At 41.9% G+C, this 20,170-nt stretch overlaps 1 protein-coding gene across 2 annotated transcripts in view; it reads left to right on the top strand.

Annotated features, from left to right (window-relative positions):
- NCAPG2 (non-SMC condensin II complex subunit G2) overlaps nucleotides 1-20,170 on the top strand; it is a 1,874,483-nt gene that overhangs the window by 36,658 nt on the left and 1,817,655 nt on the right. For both annotated transcript variants that reach the window (XM_044062031.1, XM_044062030.1), the window contains exon 2: nucleotides 11,882-11,985. In XM_044062031.1, the coding sequence (XP_043917966.1) occupies nucleotides 11,908-11,985 (78 nt within the window). In that variant the 5' untranslated portion in view covers nucleotides 11,882-11,907. The remainder of the gene's footprint in view (nucleotides 1-11,881; nucleotides 11,986-20,170) is intronic.

Genomic DNA, 20,170 nt, shown 5'->3' with positions numbered 1-20,170 from the left:
ACAGTTATGTGATATTTTATATGCTGTACTAATTATTCCTTTTTTAATGACCACTTCTGTTCTAGATTCTATTAAAAACTCTACAAGTGCTGGTCTTTCGTTTTGGGACCCCCCTATTTTTTTCTCTTTGCTTATATTCTGATTTCAATTCCTCATAGGGAAGGCAATCTCTTAATCTGCAGTCCAAATAAATTATTAGTGTTTCCTATTTTATCCTCTTTCCCTCTGTAGTTATTTGCTCCCAATATCTTGTTTCCTTTCATAGTTTTCTTCAATAAATTCTGGCCCCCTCTTGCCTATTTTCTGTATCCCTAATTGCAGTTATCCTACTGGCAGAATATCCTTTTCCATTCGCAATTTGATTTAGTTCTTAGAATACTTTATGGATATAATACCCTGCTTGATTCTCCTTAAAGGTCTGCATCCAAAATCCCATTATAGCTTGTTAAGGTAAGGATTCTCCCATAGTGGCTTTGTTTTTGGTGTTAGATCTGGGCTTACTTCTGGTAGGTAAGGCAGCATCAGTGCAGCCATTTTAATGTTTGTACAGGGTTTCTGTAAATAAATCTGCATATGTAGCTGTGTTCTCAGGGCACGGGGGAGCTGTGAATTTCGACAAACTGTCACTTTTTACGATGTAGTTTGCTTTAGTATAGTTCCTGACTGTTATGGGTTTAGTTGTTTTTTTTCCAGGTTGATTTTTATTTTGTGGGATGCAGCCTTGTGGTCTGATTTCCCCAATGGGAACATGACATTGGGGGGTGGGGTACAACGCTTTCCCATTCTGGTGAGTACTAGAGGCAATATGTTTGATCCTCTGGTTAGAGAGTGCACTATCTGGTTACGGATGTTTGTGTTGATAAAAATCCAAGAAACATCATGTCTGTGAGTTAGAGGCAGTGTGCATTTCCCAGTCTGTAGAGGGGTAGTTAGTCTGTAATGAATAGGGTAGTTGGTTGAATGATGAGTGCCCCTGGTAGGTCTAGGTAAGAGTTGACCTTTGTGGGTCATAGAGGACAACCTGTACCTGGGCAGGGTATGGCAGGAAACCTTGCCTCTGAAGACTTGGATGTGGTTGAACTCCAGGATATCAACAACCTAGATTTGTATTTGCTGCTAAACGAGATTGAGACATCTCCACCTTTAGCCCTTCTGTTCTTGTGTTGATCTAAGTGTGTGGAAGGCACTGTAGCCTTCCACTGCCACAGTACTTTCTGTGACTTTAAACCAAGTCTTGGTATACCACAGATGTTAATGTTCTCCATAGTGAGGAGAGGTTGTAGGGTGTTTAGGCTCCTAGCAGTGAGCAGTAGCACCTTAAGGTTTCTTTGAGTTTTTTTTTTTTGCTATTGTTTTTTTTTTAAATAAAAAACATCTTTGCCTATGTCATAAGTGATGATGCAATAATCATACGTTATGAAACCAAACCATTTTGACATATTTTCAGTTGCAAACATTTATATATATCACATATAATTTTCTGTATAGACCTTGTCAATTGAACATTACATACTTTTCACATTATTCTGCATGTATTGTTCCCTCAATTTTCATTTTTATGTAATTTGCACCTACCCTTTTCTTAAGGTCCCACTTTCAGTTCTCTTTTATCTCTTACTATAGTCCCTACTTCTAGTATGGTTGGTTTAGACTTTGATTTCCATTTTCTAGTAATTGCTTTTTTTGGCAGCCACCAGAACTCGGCAAGGCCTTACTTCTGTCTAGGCAATTCAGATCCGGTCTCACAGCTCAGAACCAATATGCTCATCCAGTATTTCCTGTAGTCTTCAGGGAATTTTTAAAGTCTGCCAACTTCTTGCACTCCAAAAAATATGTTCCTATTACTCTCTCTTCCCAATCACACCTCCAGCATTTGCAATCTACCTAACAAGAAGTCTTTGTCTGCTTGGGATGTAAAAATACCTATACGAACATTTCCAAGCAAAAATACTTATCTTTTGTTGCGTGTTCATAGATCCTCCCATTGTTTTTGTGAATTGCTTATCCAGTCTCTCTTTGAGGATTTTGTTTTTGGGCTGTGTTGTCAGTTTTGTCAATTTTGATATTGCCTAAAAAGGCTTGAAGGGGAATGGATAAAGTTTTAATCAATATCTGAAAGCCCAAGAGGACAGGTGCAGACCATCCTAAGCAAAATGGTCTGTTAACCATGTCCTCCCATGATGACAGATATTGGATTCCCCTGGAGTGACACCAGAAACTGTCAGTTATTAAAATCAGTACTTTTTCATTTCTAATGTGGCAACATCCTTGGTGAAGGTAGAATTCTGCTCAATGTACCCGTCTGTGTCACACATTCAGAGATATCCACAATGTCTGTCTTCATATAATCCAGTGAGTTATGCCTTGGGTCATTTTACACCCATATGGGCTATATGATCATATTGATACTTGTGACCCAGTGACTTCAGTGTGTGTGTGATTATAGCAGATCCTACCTCCAGATAGAGAACTAATTAGATAACTCCTTGCCCAGCCTAGTGAGAGGAGTATCCTTGTGTCATACAATAGAATCCCCTACTAAAAGGGTACTAGGTAAAGTGTTTGTTTGGCTTATGGGCTTTGTTTTTGGAGATCATTGGGTGTAGACTTATGTGGAGTTAGGTGTTGTTTTTGCTGTGTGCTTTAATGATTGCTGAGGGTAGGTGTTTTAGTTTGATGGCTTAGGAGGTGTTTGAAGTTTGGAGAGGTTTCTTTTAAGTGCCTCAGCATTGAAGGTCTATGTGTGTGGTAAGCAACATGTGTAAAGTGTGTATGTTTGACAACCTTATATGCAAGGGAGATTTATTTTTTTGCCTTCAAGGATGTTATGCATGTACATCTCTTGCATACTGGCCCCAGAAACATTAGGAAATTGCAAACCCATGTTGTCAGGACCTGTATTAGGGTTGGGCTAATATGGTTAGAGTCTTGGTTTTACAAGGGTCACTTGAGTGGTGTCTAGCATGAAGGCTTGATGTTAGACTGTCGAACAGCACTAAGATCATAGCACTCTCTAGCTGTCCTAAGCTTGGCTCTATGCAAAACCTTTCTGTGTTATGAATTAGAGTCCTAAGTTTTAGCTTTATAGATTTGCTAATATACAGGTTACTGCTAATCACCACTGAGCGGTGAACATCTCCATGAATGCAGCCCTAATTTATAGAAGTAAAGTGGAAAACTAACTGCCATGCCCTCTGGCCATCAAACGGCTCCACTTTAAGCTCCCTGGAGTGACTCCCAACTCAGCGAGACCAAGTAAATACCTTCTGCCACAAGATGGATTATCCTGGAACAATTTAATGTAAAAGCACAGCAAAAGCAGCTCTCAAGTACAGATTAACACCCTAAAAAGACCTTTGGGTGATGAAACCATCTCACTTTTAAAGGCTCCCTGTGCTTTTCCTAACTCGGACTGACTAGGCTACCTTTCTACTCCCAGTAGAATAGCAGTCTCAGTCTTCTTAATGTAAAAACACACTTTAGCCAGAAGTGAAAAGATACCAGAAACAAACAAGTAATTGCAAGGTGATTAGAAATTTGATTTATTTATATTTTTTTCTCGCTCTGTTAACCTTTAGCATGTGCCAGTGTATTCCTACTGTGTTATACTTTCTGAAATGATGCATCTGTATCCTTTTTGCTCTCTGAGTATCATTGTGCTATTATTATTACTTTTGCGGAGCTTTTCTCCCCAGGCCTCTGCTGAAAATGGGCATGTATCCAGTCGGACTATCCCGGTCAACAAATGTAAAATAAATAAAATAATAAAAATAGAAGGCAGACAAGCCAGCAATAATAAGCCAGCAGAAATAACATGAGTGCGCACACATTTTTTAAGGCAATTTCAAAGTACACTAAAAGTCTAAGGGGAGAACCTTCTCCGTTTCTTCTGTCAGTAACCAGTAAGCTTAGCAGAGGAGATGAGACTTGGACAAGCTTCTAGGGCCAGGTATCTAGTTAGGGGCAGGCAGCTCAAAAGTGTCTAATTGTAAAACCACAACAGTAATAAGGAGGAAACAAACTCAGAAAAACACCTAGGCCCAGCTGAAAAACCAAAAAGCAATGCAAACTAAATTAGCATTAACTTCAGATAAAAAGCTGAAAATACACAGAACTGATTTCAATCTCAAGATAAGTGCAATTATAACTCTACTAAATGTACTTCTCTGAATGCAGTAGTGTAGTTAAAACAACATTTTTTGACTTTCTGTTGCCTAAATCATTGTGGTAAAAGATTTATGCTCTGGAATTAACAGCAGTCTTTCTAAACTCATGCATATTTTTATGCTCCAGATACTCTCTCACTTTCTCTTTAGCACTCTGCAGTTGTGCCTGTTCTTGTTCTGTGAAATTCCTCTTATTCTGCAATACTTTAACATTTGTCTGCCCCTCTAAGTAATTGCTATTACTTTTTAACCATATGCCTTTCTCTCTTTTATTTCTGCACTGTTTTTAAATTCCATTTTTATTTTATCTCACTCACTAGCTATAACCTCTCAAGATGTTTCTATCTTCCCAAATATCTCTTATATAATTTCCACTACCCATTCCTTAAATTCCTCTTTTTAACAGGTAGGTGAGAAAGCAGCAGTGTCTCATTTTTACTTCATTACACTTGTGTTTTTATCTTTGTTAGTGCATGATGTGATAGTTATTGGATGTGTAACAAAAAAAAAACTACAGCCAAGCTAGATTTTCCACTGTGCGATTCCTTAAAACCTCTCTTATTAGAGATAACTTGGGATATATGCAAATTACCCCTTAAGGACATTGGGTGTTTCAGTTATATGGCAGTTCTGAATGCCCATGGCTTTTTTTCCTTTTTAAGTCTGTTATGGACAAAGTCAGGCCAATAAAGCCAAACCCCACTAGCTGTGGACATGCATGTTTCAGCCTTCTTATGGCCTCGTCAGGACAGCATAAGAGGACTGTTTGGCTAACCTTTGGAAACACAGGGTTGTCGTACCCAGCTGATATCCCATGTTACCTCTGATACAAAAGGTTTTAAGGAATCGCACAGTGGAAAATCTAGCTTGGCTAGATTTTTCTTTTTTACTGATTGGTTTGTCTGTGTGACCTTGTTACTCATTGTTTTAGTGTTGGTTATTGGATGTGTGTCAAAGCTTTCGATTAAAGGCACATGTTCATGTGCAGTACAATTTCTGTCTAGTCCAGTTACTTATTGTACCTTGGAGGTCAGAGTTCTACAGAATTCACGATTTCCGTACCAAATATTTTCATAAATTTCTTCAGAAGTATACCCTGTTTTGTTGTAATTTCCCATTCAAAGTCCCCTTGAAATATCCTCATTATTACAAATCAAGTTCCAGTCCTCACCTATAGGTAATATTCTGTGCTTAAAGTTTAATTATTTCTCCTAAGACTTTCTTAAGCTCCATAATAGCAGTTTTTGGTGGAATAAAAATACATGCCAGTGGAATCCTCCTCCCTTGCCAATAGCCCCCTACTATCACAAATCTATCATTGTCTTGTTCCTCTCTCACTATTGGAGCCTCTATTGCAGTTAGTATAATTATTCCTCTGTTCCTGATATTCTGCTGAATATATATGCTGAAATTCTTTTTCTGTCAACTTCACATTTTCACTTCTTTTTAAATGTGTTTCCTGCAGCATTGCTATTTGCACTCTGCATTTCGTAACATAAATCTTAGACATAAATGAATATTATTACTACATTCCAGGATAATATGGATAGCATAGCCATTCTGATAAGCTATTATTCCCACCTATTATACACAACAGTATTTTTTGTTTATTCCCACCTATTATACACAACAGTATTTTTTGTTTTTTTCCCCAGCTTTTGTGTTACATGCGCCACTGTTTGGCAGGCTGATCTTTTATGCAGATGTTTCCTATCTCCACTTGAACCTATGGAACTTTTTTTTCAAGACTTTATTTTCAAACCCCTCAACCAAAAAGCTTAATACACTTTTTCAGAATACCCCTGTTCCTCTAACAACTTGGAACAATTACTCAAAGCTATGTACATCTTCAAAAAATGAAGTGAAACACTTCAGATAGGAACAATTGCCCCAAACTGACAACTGCACCCAGGCATATTAGCTAACATATAATTAAGGCTACCCATGATAAAGTGCATGCTACAGCATGTATTCCCACTTAAAACTTTTGCTGTTTGTTCTTTCCTTATTTTTATTCCCCTCTCAGATGTGAAAAACGGCTTGTATGATTTCAAAAAAAAAAAAAAAGATTTAGCCACAAGATGTGCATTGGGTATCTTTAAATAAAATTAAATTGTAGACAGTTCAGATAAATGCATTAAAGTTTTAAAGCTGTTGGGGAGGCTGCTATATGTTATTAATTTCCTATAATTTCAAACTTCATTTTCCACTAAACTGCTTGCCATTGCACCTTTAAATTTTGCATTTCTCTCAGCAAAGAATGATCAAAGCACTTGGGATTAATTGTCTGCACCTGCTGACCGTTTGTCTCAATGGAAAAGTAGTAATGAATTTTTACAAGTTTCATTTAGAATGGAATTTACAACTGCCTTCAGATGCAGACTTCTTGACTCCACTGAACATTTGATAATGGGGGAGGGGGGGCTAATATCTTTGCAGGTGCAAGAATCTTGCATTTTCTACGGCCTTCATCATTTTGTCATATTTTTTCAAGCCTGCTTGCTCACCAAAAAAAAAAGCTTAATCCAAGAACATTAATCTAATCTAACATTTTATCTTTGTAAAAATAGTGTATATTTTAATCAAATATATTATCAGTGTATATTTACACCCCATCCCCACCTCAGCAGCCCAAAACCACAACATATTAACATTAAACTTGCCTTTTGTGAAGCCTTTCTTCTCTTGTTTATACTGAAAATCTATTTCTTAAAAAACTAAAAGTATTTGTTTACTTTAGTGTCTTTAACATATAGGGCGGCCACGGTGGTGCAGTGGTTAGCATTGCCGCCTCACAGCAAGAGGTTCTCCGGTTCGATCCTCGGCTGGGGTGCCTTCTGTGCGGAGTCTGCATGTCCTCCCTGTGGTCGCGTGGGTTTCCTCCGGGTGCTCCGGTTTCCTCCCACATCCCAAAGACATGCTGCAGGTGGATTGGACACTCTAAATTGGCCCTAGGTGTGCGTGTGAGTGTGCCTTCTGTGGAAGGTTGGGCGCCGGGCTGGCAACTCGACACCGTAAAACTCCACTGCCATTCAATGTGCGGACAGGTGATCCGCTGTGGCGACCCCTAACCGGGAAAAAGCCGAAAGAAGAAGAAGAAGTGTCTTTAACATATACACTAGTCACCTGAAAACACCTCCCCTGCACATTAAAAAAATGGCGTACACAAAAGTACTTTACTATGTATTGTAACATAGTTTATATCCTGAAATGTTTAATGCAAATACTAATAACAAAATTGTTTGACTCTTATTTTTCCCCTTTGTGCCCTTCTAAACATTAATGACATGAAGTGGGGTATATACTTAAGTCCACCCACAATTTCAACAAAAGTCCAGTCTTGACCGTTTTTTTTATTGCAAAGCCATAGTTCATGAATCATTGATGGTTTTATAGTCTCCCATGTGTTCACTAATTTTGGTGTTGCTGGTCGTCTTCCTGTTCTTAATCTCCCAACACCAGACTAGTTCAATCTCAAGGTACTCCCAATTCTTCTAGTCAACTCCTGTGCTTTTATAATGTCTTTCAAGCTATTTCTTTTGGAATGCTGGAAAAAGTTTCACTGGTAAAGTCTCTATATGAGCTTTATTGTCAGAAGAATGAAAATCATAGTCTTCTTGTGCTTGCTGGTTCACTTTTTGTTGGATAAACTTTATTTCCTCCTTAGCCTGTTCTGGATCAAAAACTGTCTGATCCCACAGAAGAAAAAAAACAGCTGCATGTAACAGCTTGAATCTCATATCTGCCTCTCGACATTCCTAGATCGCTGGGATAAATCTACTTTTCTTTTGCCTAGTTTATGGTGAATAATCACTTTCTACAACTACTCTGCTGTCTCCAGTTTTTAATACGTTTCCTTTTTGCCACATTTTTGCCAGGATTAACTCTTTCTGCTGGTATGATTGTATCTTTACTAACATATGTCTTGGCTGCTTTCTCATGACCAGGTCTGGAGCATACACAAGATTTCAGTTAACAAATCTTGATTTGGAATACCAGTTCAGGTGCTTTTTTGTGCTTTCATAAAATGAATACAGTCTGTTCCTTCCAGTTTCTCTGGTACAGCAGAAAATTTCAGGTTTTCTCTGGGCACTGTTTTTCTAACACTCTACCATTTTTGCAATCTCTCTTCTTGAGAAGTCCTCGTAGCCAGACAGCCCTTTTTGATTTTTGACATCTGATTTTTGGAGTTTTATCAGTTCATCTAAATAGCTATCAAAGCTTCAATTTTTCCAGCCTTTTGTTGATTGGGTTGATGTATTTCTTCAGTGTTTTATCTATTTTAATAACATCTGTGTACATTATTTTCCTTTAAATTACTGGAAGTCCTCTCCTGTACCAAAGCTGAAGCTTGAACTGCTTTTTGCTGAACAGTTTTATGCTGTTGCCATTTCACCTTGCCAAAAATGGATCCAGTCTTGCACTCCAATCTGTCTGTCACCCAGTCCCAAAAAGGGGTCATGCACCTCTTGAGTGCATAGAAAAGAGTTTGCTTTTTTTTAATTTCCCCAAGTCTTTTGGATTTCTAATACCATGACGGGAATGGACTCCATTTCTAAGTGAAAATATGATTAAAGTTCATGGAAATTAGTATCGTCTCAATATTTGATGTTAGCTAGAAGTGCTCTTTGCAGCACCCGCTCCACTTTGGTATCAGCTATGTCCTAGAAAAAAAATCTGGCTTTCCGTGAACTAGCTGCTTCCATTGTATCCTAGTTTCTCTCCCTTGAAAACCATCTTTGGTGGCTATTACTTCATCTAGGTAAACTTCAAAACTGCAGGCCTTAATGTGCAATGAATTTAGTATCCAGACTGGATGGGGTATCCTTAAGTTCTAATCCTTCATTTTTTTGTGGCAACTGCCTCTGATTTTATCCCATAACCAAGTCATTCACTTACCAGTCTTTTGTCCTTACCTGTAGAACAAAGGAGAAAGAACCCTCTATTCCCCAAATGTGCCTAGACAACTGAGATTTTATTTGCATAGAAATTAGAGAGTTCAGAAAGTCTGATTAGCTATTTGTCTTCCTTTGCAAAAGGGGATGAAGATAAATCAGTAAACAAACTTTTGAGATATGTTTGTCAAGCCATTTGCCTAGAGTTCCTCCATCCATGGGACATCTGTTCCAGGACACGTAAGCACATTCCACTGCAGGCATCACAGCCTTTTTCATTGGTGTTGCCATGCAGGACATGCTCGAAGAAACATCCTTTTCACACCTTTTTGAAACAGTACTGCTTGGAAGCAGTTAGCAGAATCAGGGGAAAGGTTTCCTCTGCTCTCCTATAGTCTTCAGTTCATAGCTGCTACTGTCCACTTCACATAACTTTCCTTGCATTTTTCACTTTTGTTAAGATTCCCAAAGCAGCAGTAAATACTGAGATGAATGTACTGCAGTTGTGATAGGAACTTGCTATAAATGATGATCAGGTAGATTCACGGTTGCAGTCCTGGTACTCTTCCTTCATCCCCTTGAACTATCCTTTCCTATTCAAGTTATGGGACGGTATCTTAGCTTTTTTTTAAATTTCCTTTCATTTTCCTACCAGACTGTTCTCCCTCTTTTGTCTGCAGTTAAATCCCTAGAGAGGGAGATTGGGGATATCTCTCGGGTGGACCTGGAGCACACTGGATTGTTTCTGTCTGGTTGTTAGCGTTTTGGCACTGTAGTCTTCTACCTGGCTGATGGGCTGGGAAGGAAAGATTAGAAGTTGGCATTGGCTGATGTACCTTTTATGCCTCTGAATTCCTTGCAACCTGGTGAAATTGCCTCTGCCGAAGTCCTGGTGAACATAAAGCTCTAGAAGTCGGTCTGTGTAGTTGGTCTACCTACACACAGTATATTCTAAAGCAGTGAATCTACTCAAACATGTACATTTATAGTAAGCTCCTAACACTTTTTTTTTTTTTTTTTTTTTTAATTTTAATTTTAATGAATTTGGTCTTTTAAGCCAGAACATCAATTTGCTGTAACTTGTGTTTATTCTTTTATATTTACTACTCTTAAAACATGGTTTGCTTTCTTCAGTGCTTTTACTTAGGATCTGCTTAATTCTGCCCATGTCTAGATATGCTAAAAAATTATAATTGAACTGTGATGATGAGCAGACAGTTAATTGATATAATTCCCAGAATTTCATCTCGTCAATTTTTTAAGAATCTTAAATTTGTATGTCTGCACGTGTTTGGATCTTTTTGGTATCCATCGGTTTCCTGCTTTGTAACAGTTTATTATGTAGAGAAATACATTATTATTGCCAATTTAAAAAAAAAAAAAAAGGCAATGAATGTAGGTCTTTAATGCTTAGTTATTTTTCTGATGTTTGTAATGTTACCTTTGCACCATGGCCTGTGATGCATAAAATGCCATACTGTACCTTTGACTATAGGGGAACATTTTCATCTTCTTTTTGAGAAGTATACTTTGCTTTCTATGTACTGACATCAGTAAGGAAAAACTGAGAATGTTAACCTTAGTGACGTTAGTATAGGAACACATGTTTTGCATCCATAAACTTTAATGGGTGCACCACAGTACTTTTGTGAAGGTGCTCCATTAAGTCTTAGGTGTACTATATGGTACCACAAGGTAATATCGTGGTAAGAGAGAATAATTTTATTTGGGGTGTGATTTAGTAAAAAGTTTTTATTAAAAAAAAAAAAAAAAAAAAAAAAAAACTACCCAAGTGTACAAGGATGGACTAAATGGGAAAATGCATTGTGGCTGTGGCACTTTTCTATATGCATAAGGTTAAAAATAATTTTAAACTGTATAACAATCCTCCATACAAATCAGTTCATAGTATTTGTGAATGTAAACTGAATTGGCAAAACAATGTTTCATTAGCTGTGTGCTTAGAATCTGAGTGCAGTTGTTTCCCCAATACCATGTTACTAGCGTAGGGCCAAAGTTTCCTTGTGAAATGTAAGCGTTCATAAACAGCACAATAGCTTACAGAGGCAGAGTGAAGAATTGGATCAACATAAGAATGTATTGCTTGCTACTCGCAGACCTTGTGTAAATGACATTTTGAATTTACTGAAGGATTACTAGTTTCTGTTTGTTGTCTGTCTCGTGCTTTCTCATCTTTTTGATCATGCATCCGAGTTTAACAGTAAAAGCCGTGCATCAGACGTTGTTCCCTTTATAAATTGGAAAAATAGTTTTAAGACTAGCAGCAAAGTTTTGCAGTGGAATACAATGCACTGTTTAGTGCCTATCTTTTACTGTGTGTCAGATTTGGTAGTTCACAAATGCAGGAATTGGAGAAATGGGAGAAACTGGATTAACACAGGAAAATACTGCCTACTCCGCATAGCCGTGGTGTAGCTTGACATTTTAAGTGCACTGAAGGATTACTGTGTTAATTTCTGTTTGCCAGCTGCCTACTATGTTCTTATTCATTTCTGTTGACTAACTTTCAGTCTCTAACAGTTCTTGTTGCAGTTCAACTCCAGCATCAGCTGACATTCTGTACTTGACAAATGCTTATTATATACTGTTTCAGCCATGCTTTTTGTCTGAGTAGCTAAGAGATGACCCAAATACAAAAGCTATAGAACAAACGTTAGATTTGAGATTTTGCTGCAAGATGTCCGTTTTAAAATTTGTGTGAATATCTGGTCTTAAAAAATGTCTTGCATGGTAATTCAAGATCCTTAAACAATTGGTATTATATATTCTTGCAGTTAACATTTTAAAACTACTTTTCAGAGAGAGAGAAACTTGAACTGGAAGACATGTCTAAACGGGATGCTTTTCTTCAAACTGTCAGCAAAGATACAGTGAATGAATTTCTCAGCTTTATAAAGCTACATGTAAGCAGAATTTTTATTCATTTAATGTTTTTTAGAATACCTGTTTAATTTTAAAATGTTTATCACTAGGAATAATAATAAATTTCCCTGTACTTGAAGGAAATGCTTCATTGTATAGACAACGTGCTGAACTGAACTACTTGGATATGACTTTAAAGAGCTTTGTCTGCATAGCTTGAAAGGGCTAATGATTTGGCATCAAGTCCTCTTGCAATGTTGGTTTTTCTGAGGCTGTATGCTGTGCTGTTGCCCTTGTATAAGCCTAGTTCTTCTACATGTTACCTCCTACCATGGAAGAGCTTACCTTGTCTGGGCTTAGGAATGTTAGGTTTATAAAATTTGGTATAATAATTTTTGTGTGGGCTCCACCACCCTTTCTTCTCCTTCCTGTTTATGATTTTGTGCTATTCCTATAATATAACTTGTAGAAACAGTTAAACCTATGATCTGTACCTTTAAATGTGTGTCTTTTTAGTACTGTCTTGCAATCCTAAAATGTACATACTCTTGTAGGGTGATTAGCATTAGTAGGGGCCATCATAACAAGTTGTTGAAGTAACGGACAAAATAACTTCAGTGTTTGAGATCAGAATATCTACCTTTAGATCTTCTGCTTCAGAAAACCACACACATTCTTACAGAAAAGGATGGACAGCTGAAAGATCCCAAAGCATGTCAAGTCTATTAAAATTATCTTACTTTGCTGAAAGCAGCTCTGTAGAAGCAAGATAGTGTAATGCTTGCTTACCTTTGTTTACCTTGGTGGTGGTGCTTTTATAGGTTCTTCTTCAGGCCTACAAGTTGTTTGTGGTGTAGAAATACTTCAGATTATTGATGGTAGTTTTTCTTCACGGGCAACAATTCCATATCTGGAGCTTCCTAGCTGTCTGCCTTGTTTTTTTTATCCTCCTCCGTTTAGAAGGAAGCCAAAGCCGGTTTCATTTGAGACTTGAGTAAAACTACCTGACAGCAGCTGTAGAAGTGTTACCAGATTTTGATGATGAGCCTTCCTTATCCACCTGACATTGTTGATCAGCCATGGATTTCTTTGATGCCTGTCTTTCTGGTGAAGGTTCAGATGATTCCAGTACCACTGTTGTGCATTTTCTCCGAGGCATTAGCCTTATACATTTGCCATACTTCTGTTTACTGGATATCCATTTCTCTAGATGTGGTATGGCAAATGCTAGTGTTTGCCAGTATCTGTCTTACTGATGTACTTACAGCCATTGCTTTCTTCCTCTTTCCAGTAGCCCCATATTTTAATGGGTGTCTTCTGCCCTTTCAGCCCAATGTAAAGCAGTTGTGCATCTACAATTAGGTTCTCTTTCTTTGCACCCTTTTTCCAACCATTGCCTACTTTAAACTCTTAAAGGTTTTCTTTGGCACATCATGGGAACCATCCACCTTATTTTACTTTGGGAAAGATTTGGCTTGCTCCTTAGTTGATCATCTTCTGAGATCCCACTGGAAAAAATGCCCAGAAAAATAAAGTAAAATGTGATGCAAGGTGCTTCAAACTGAATGTTAAAGGACAACAATGGGATATTCAAGCAGATTGCTCAACCTGCTGTCTCTTTTAGTTGATACAGCCTCAAAAAATCAGAACAGCTTTAAAAAGTAATCCACTCAACTGTTTTACCTCTTAGGCTTGCTACCTTTCCGTACTGTTACTTTCACTTTGAAAACCAAGTTGAAAATCCTCTAGCTGGCTTTTAAATGGTGATGCCACATCTGTCAGAGCTCTTGCTGTAGTTACAGGGATGTTTCCTCCCCCAAAGTGACGTAAGCACTGCCTGATTTGCATGGTCTGTATAAGAGCCAGTGGACCTCTCACATTGTGATGTCAGAGCTGCCGTGCCCAGCCCCCTACACTCTATAAGGGTGAACAGAAGTCTTACTTCTGTTGACTGTCTATAACAGATTTATCTTTTGAAGGAGTTACCAGTTCTGGGATTTGGGAGGCTGCATTTTGAAGCCAGTAATCATTTTATGATAAATCTCTCTCAAACTATAATGGCAAGTGCTAAGTAGCCCTATTTGCTGGGCATGCATGCATGGCAATAACTGGGATTGAATCCAAGTTTACATCTTTGTAGAGCAAAGGTGCAAGTGTGTGTGTGTGTGTGTGTGTGTGTGTGTGTGTGTGTGTGTGTAAACAAGGGGCAAGTGTGTGTGTGTAAACAAGGGGCAAGTGTGTGTGTGTAAACAAGGGGCAAGTGTGTGTGTGTAAGCAAGGGGCAAGTGTGTGTGTGCAAGCAAGGGGCAAGTGTGTGTGTGTGTGTGTGTGTGTGTGTGTGTGTGTGTGTGTGTGTGTGTGTGTGGAAGCAAGGGGCAAGTGTGTGTGTGCAGGTGTGTGTGTGTGTGTAAGCAAGGGGTGTGTGTGTGTGTGTGTGTGTAAGCAAGGGGCAAGTGTGTGTGTGTGTGTGTGTGTGTGTGTGTGTGTGTGTGTGTGTAAGCAAGGGGCAAGTGTGTGTGTGTGTGTGTGTGTGTGTGTGTGTGTGTGTGTAAGCAAGGGGCATGTGTGTGTGTGTGTGTGTGTGTGTGTGTGTGTGTGTGTGTGTAAGCAAGGGGCAAGTGTGTGTGCAAGCAAGGGACAAGTGTGTGTGTGTGTGTGCAAGCAAGGGACAAGTGTGTGTGTGTGCAAGCAAGGGACAAGTGTGTGTGTGTGCAAGCAAGGGACAAGTGTGTGTGTGTGTGTGTGTGTAAGCAAGGGACAAGTGTGTGTGTGTGTGTAAGCAAGGGGCAAGTGTGTGTGTGTGTGTAAGCAAGGGGCAAGTGTGTGTGTGTGTGTGTGTGTGTAAGCAAGGGGCAAGTGTGTGTGTGTAAGCAAGGGGCAAGTGTGTGTGTGTGTGTGTGTGTGTGTAAGCAAGGGGCAAGTGTGTGTGTGTGTGTGTGTGTGTGTGGAAGCAAGGGGCAAGTGTGTGTGTGTGGAAGCAAGGGGCAAGTGTGTGTGTGTGTGGAAGCAAGGGGCAAGTGTGTGTGTGTGGAAGCAAGGGGCAAGTGTGTGTGTGTGTGTGTAAGCAAGAGGCAAGTATGTGTGTGTGTGGAAGCAAGGGGCAAGTGTGTGTGTGTGTGTGGAAGCAAGGGGCAAGTGTGTGTGTGTGTGGGGGCAAGTGTGTGTGTGTGTGGAAGCAAGGGGCAAGTGTGTGTGTGTGTGTGTGTGTGTGTAAGCAAGAGGCAAGTATGTGTGTGTGGAAGCAAGGGGCAAGTGTGTGTGTGTGTGTGTGTGTGTGTGTGTGTGTGTGGAAGCAAGGGGCAAGTGTGTGTGTGTGTGTGTGTGTGTGTGGAAGCAAGGGGCAAGTGTGTGTGTGTGTGTGTGTGTGTGGAAGCAAGGGGCAAGTGTGTGTGTGTGTGTGTGGAAGCAAGGGGCAAGTGTGTGTGTGTGTGTGTGTGTGTGTGTGTGTGTGTGTGTGTGTGTGTGTGTGTGGAAGCAAGGGGCAAGTGTGTGTGTGTGTGTGGAAGCAAGGGGCAAGTGTGTGTGTGTGGAAGCAAGGGGCAAGTGTGTGTGTGGAAGCAAGGGGCAAGTGTGTGTGTGTGTGTGTGGAAGCAAGGGGCAAGTGTGTGTGTGTGTGTGTGTGGAAGCAAGGGGCAAGTGTGTGTGTGTGTGTGTGTGTGTGTGTGTGTGTGTGTAAGCAAGAGGCAAGTGTGTGTGTGTGTGTGGAAGCAAGTGTGTGTGTGTGTGTGTGAAGCAAGGGAGGAGCAAGTGTGTGTGTGTGTGTGTGGGAGCAAGTGTGTGTGTGTTTGTGTGTGAGTGGAAGCAAGGGGCAAGTGTGTGTGTGTGTGTGTGTGTGTGTGTGTGTGTGTGTATGGAAGCAAGGTGACTGTGTGTGTGTGTGTGTGTGTGTGTGTGTGTGTGTGTGGAAGCAAGGTGACTGTGTGTGTGTGTGTGTGGAAGCAAGCACGGTGTGTGTGTGTGTGTGTGTGTGTGTGGAAGCAAGGGCAAGTGTGTGTGTGTGTGTGTGTGTGTGTGTGTGTGTGTGTGTGTGTGTGTGTGTGTGTGTGTGTGTGTGTGTGGAAGCAAGAGGCAAGTGTGTGTGTGTGTGTGGAAGCAAGGGGCAAGTGTGTGTGTGTGTGGAAGCAAGGGGCAAGTGTGTGTGTGTGTGTGTGTGTGTGTGTGTGTGGAAGCAAGGGGCAAGTGTGTGTGTGTGTGGAAGCAAGGGGCAAGTGTGTGTGTGTGGAAGCAAGGGGCAAGTGTGTGTGTGTGTGTGTGGAAGCAAGGGGCAAGTGTGTGTGTGTGTGTGTGTGTGTGTGTGAAACTGGGGAAAAGTGTGTGTGTGTGTGAAACTGGGGAAAAGTGTGTGTGTGTGTGAAACTGGGGAAAAGTGTGTGTGTGTGTGTGGAAGCAAGGGGCAAGTATGTGTGTGTGTGTAAGCAAGAGGCAAGTATGTGTGTGTGTGTGTGTGAGAAAAGTGTGTGTGTGTGTGTGGGGAAAAGTGTGTGTGTGTGTGTGTGTGTGGAAGCAAGGGGCAAGTGTGTGTGTGTGTGTGGAAGCAAGGGGCAAGTGTGTGTGTGTGTGTGGAAGCAAGGGGCAAGTGTGTGTGTGTGTGGAAGCAAAGGGCATTGTGTGTGTGTGTGTGTGTGTGTGGAAGCAAGGGCAAGTGTGTGTGTGTGTGTGTGTGTGTGTGTGTGTGTGTGTGTGTGTGGAAGCAAAGGGGCAAGTGTGTGTGTGTGTGTGGAAGCAAGGGGCAAGTGTGTGTGTGTGTGTAGCAAGGGCAAGTGTGTGTGGGCCAAGTGTGTAAGCAAGGGGCAAGTGTGTGTGTGTGTGTGTGTGTGTGTGAATACAAGCAAGGGACAAGTGTGTGTGTGTGTGTGTGTGTGTTTGTGAATGCAAGGGGCAAGTGTGTGTCTGTGTGTGTTTGTGCATGTGGAGGCAAGTGTGTGTGTAAATGGTGTGTGTGTGAAAGCAGGTAAGAAAGCAAGTGTGTGTGTGTGTGTGTGTGTGTAAGCAAGTGTGTGTGTGTGTGTGTGAAAGCAAGTGTGTGTGTGTGTGTGTGGAGTAAAGGGGCAAGTGTGTGTGTGTGTAGACAAGTGTGTGCGTGTAAGCAAGGGGCAAGTGTGTGTGTAAGCAAGGGCAAGTGGTGTGTGTGTGTGTGTGTGGAAGCAAGGGGCAAGTGTGTGTGTGTAAGGAGCAAGGTGTGTGTGTGAGCAAAGGGGAACAAGTGTGTGTGTGTGTGTGTGGAAGCAAGGGCAAGTGTGTGGGTGTGTGTGTGTAAGCAAGGGGCAAATGTGTGTAGTGTGTGTGTGTGTGTGTTAACAGGGAAGCAAGGTGTGTGTGTGTGTGTGTGGAAGCAAGGGGCAAGTGTGTGTGTGTAAGCAAGGGGGTGTGTGTGTAAGCAAAGGGTGTGTGTGTGTGTAAGCAAAGGGCAAGTGTGTGTGTGTGTGTGTGTGTGTGTGGAAGCAAGGGGCAAGTGTGTGTGTGGAAGCAAGGGGCAAGTGTGTGTGTGTGGAAGCAAGGGGCAAGTGTGTGTGTGTGTGTGTGTGTGTGTGTGTGTATGCAAGCAAGGGCAAGTGTGTGTGTGCATGTGTGAAGCAAGGAAGGGCAAGTGTGTGTGTGTGTGTGTGTGTGTGTGTGTGAAGCATGGAGAGTGTGTGTGTGTGTGTGTAAAGTAAGCAAGGGCAGAATAATGTGTGTGTGTGTGTGTAAGCAAGGGCAAGTGTGTGTGTGTAAGCAAGGGGGCAAGTGTGTGTGTGTGTGTGTGTGGAAGCAAGGGGCAGTGTGTGTGTGTGTGTGTGTGTGTGTGTGTGGAAAGGAGTGTGTGTGTGTGTGGAAAGGAGTGTGTGTGTGTGTGTGTAGTATTATTAATAATAAGGCAAGTGTTAATATAACAAGGCAGAAGTGGAAGCAAAGGAAGTGTGTGTGTGTGTGCTAACAAGGGGCAAATTAATGTGTGTGTGTGTGTGTGTGTGTGGAAGCAAGGGCAAGTGTGTGTGTGTGGAAGCAAGGGCAAGTGTGTGTGTGTGTGGAAGCAAGGGGGCAAGTGTGTGTGTGTGGAAGCAAGGGACAAGTGTGCAGTGTGTGTAAAGGCTAGTGTGTGTGTGGAGCAAGGGGCAGGTGTGTGTGTGTGTGTGGGAAGGGAGCAGGCAAATGTGTGTGTGTGTGTGTGTGTGTGTGTGTGTGGAAGCAAGCAAGTGTGTGTGTGTAAAGTGTGTGTGTGTGGAAGTGGTGTGAGCAAGGGGAGTGTGTGTGTGTGTGAGCAAGGGCAAGTGTGTGAAGCAAGTGTGTGTGTGTGTGTGTGTGTGTGTGTGTGGGGCAAAGCAAAGGGTGTGTGTGCAGGTGTGTGTGTGTGTGGAAGCAAGGGGCAAGTGTGTGTGTGTGGGGCAAGTGTGTGTGTGTGTTTGTGTGTATGAGAGCAAGGGGCAAGTGTGTGTGTGTATTAGAGCAAGGGGCAAGTGTGTGTGTGTGTGTGTGAAACAAGACAGAGTCAATATTAATGGAAGCAAGAGACAGGTGTGTGTGTGTGTGTGTGTGAAACTGGGGAAAAGTGTGTGTGTGTGTGTGTGTGTGTGTGAAACTGGGGAAAAGTGTGTGTGTGTGTGTGTGTGTGTGTGGACAAAGGGGCAAGTGTGTGTGTGTGTGTGTGTGTGTGTGTGTGTGTGTGTGAGGCAAGTGTGTGTGTGTGTGTGGTAATAATGAAAGCAAGTGTGTGTGTGTGTGTGTGTGTGTGTGTGTGTGTGTGTGTGTGGAAGCAAGGTGTGCAAGTGTGTGTGTGTGTGTGTGTGAAAGCAAGGCAAGTGTGTGTGTGTGTGTGAAAGCAAAGTGTGTGTGTGTGTGTGGAAGCAGGAAGCAAGTGTGTGTGTGTGTAAGGTGTGTGTGTGTAGGGCAAGTGTGTGTGTGTGTGTGTGTGTGTGTGTGTGTAAGCAAAGGAGACAGTATTGTGTAAACAAGGGGCAAGTGTGTGTGTGTGGAAGCAAAGGGAGGCAAGTGTGTGTGTGGAGGCAAGGAGACAGATGTGTGTGTGTGGAAGCAAGGGCAAGTGTGTGTGTGTGTGTGTGTGTGTGGCAAGTGTGTGTGTGTGTGTGTGTGAAGGGACAAGTGTGTGTGTGTGTGTGTGTGTAAGCAAGGGACAAGTGTGTGTGTGTGTGTGTGTGGAAGCAAGGGGGCAAGTGTGTGTGTGTGTGTGTGTAAGTGTGTGTGTGTGTGTGTAAGCAAGGGGCAAGTGTGTGTGTAAGCAAGGCAAGTGTGTGTGTGCCAAGGGGCAAGTGTGTGTGTGTAAGCAAAGGCAAGTGTGTGTGTGTGGAAGCAAAGGGCAAGTGTGTGTGTGTGGTGTAAGCAGGGCAGGTGTGTGTGTGTGTGTGTGTGTGAAGCAAGGGGCAAGTGTGTGTGTGTAAAAGGCAAGTGTGTGTGTGTGTGTGTGCAATGTAACAAGGGGCAAGTGTGTGTGTGTGGAGGCTGGCAAGTGTGTGTGTGTAAGCAAGGCAAGTGTGGAGTGTGTGTGTGTGTAAGCAAGTGTGTGTGTGTGTGTGTGTGGAAGCAAAAGGGGCAGAGTGTGTGTGTGGAAGCAAGGGGGCAAGTGTGTGTGTGTTGTGTGTGTGGAAGCAAGGGGCAGGTGTGTGTGTGTGTGTAAGCAAGGGCGTGTGTGTGTGTGGGAAGCAAGTGTGGCAAGTGTGTGTGTGTGTGTGGAAACAAGGGGCAAGTGTGTGTGTGTGTGTGCATGAGCAAGGGCAAGTGTGTGTGTGTGTGTGTGTGTGTGTAAGCAAAGGGGCAAGTGTGTGTGTGTGTAAACAAGGGGGCAGTGTGTGTGTGTGTGTGTGTGCGCGCAAGCAAGGGGGGCAGTGTGTGTGTGTGTGTGTGTGTACGCAAGCTAAGGGGGCAGTGTGTGTGTGCAAGCAAGAAGCAAGTGTGTGTGAGTAAGCAAGGGGCAAGTGTGTGTGTGTGTGTGTGTGTGTGTGTGGAAGCAAGGGTCAAGTGTGTGTGTGGGGCAAGGCAAGTGTGTGTGTGTTTGAATGCAAAACGGGGCAAGTGTGTGTGTGGGTGTGTACGAGAGCAAGGGGCAAGTGTGTGTGTGTGGAAGCAAGGCGACAGTGTGTGTGTGTGTGTGTGTGTGTAAGCAAAGGCAAGTGTGTGTGTGTGGAAGCAGGGGCAATATTGTGTGTGTGGAAGCAAAGAGCAAAGTGTGTGTGTGAGCGGAAGCAAAGGGCAAGTGTGTGTGTGTGTGTGTGGAAGCAAAGGCAAGTGTGTGTG

This window comes from Protopterus annectens, chromosome 2.part1 (genome assembly GCF_019279795.1).
Source record: "Protopterus annectens isolate FY-2018-M chromosome 2.part1, PAN1.0, whole genome shotgun sequence".
In the NCBI taxonomy this organism is placed as follows: Eukaryota; Metazoa; Chordata; order Ceratodontiformes; family Protopteridae; genus Protopterus; species Protopterus annectens.
This window is presented reverse-complemented; position numbering and strand designations above follow the sequence as displayed.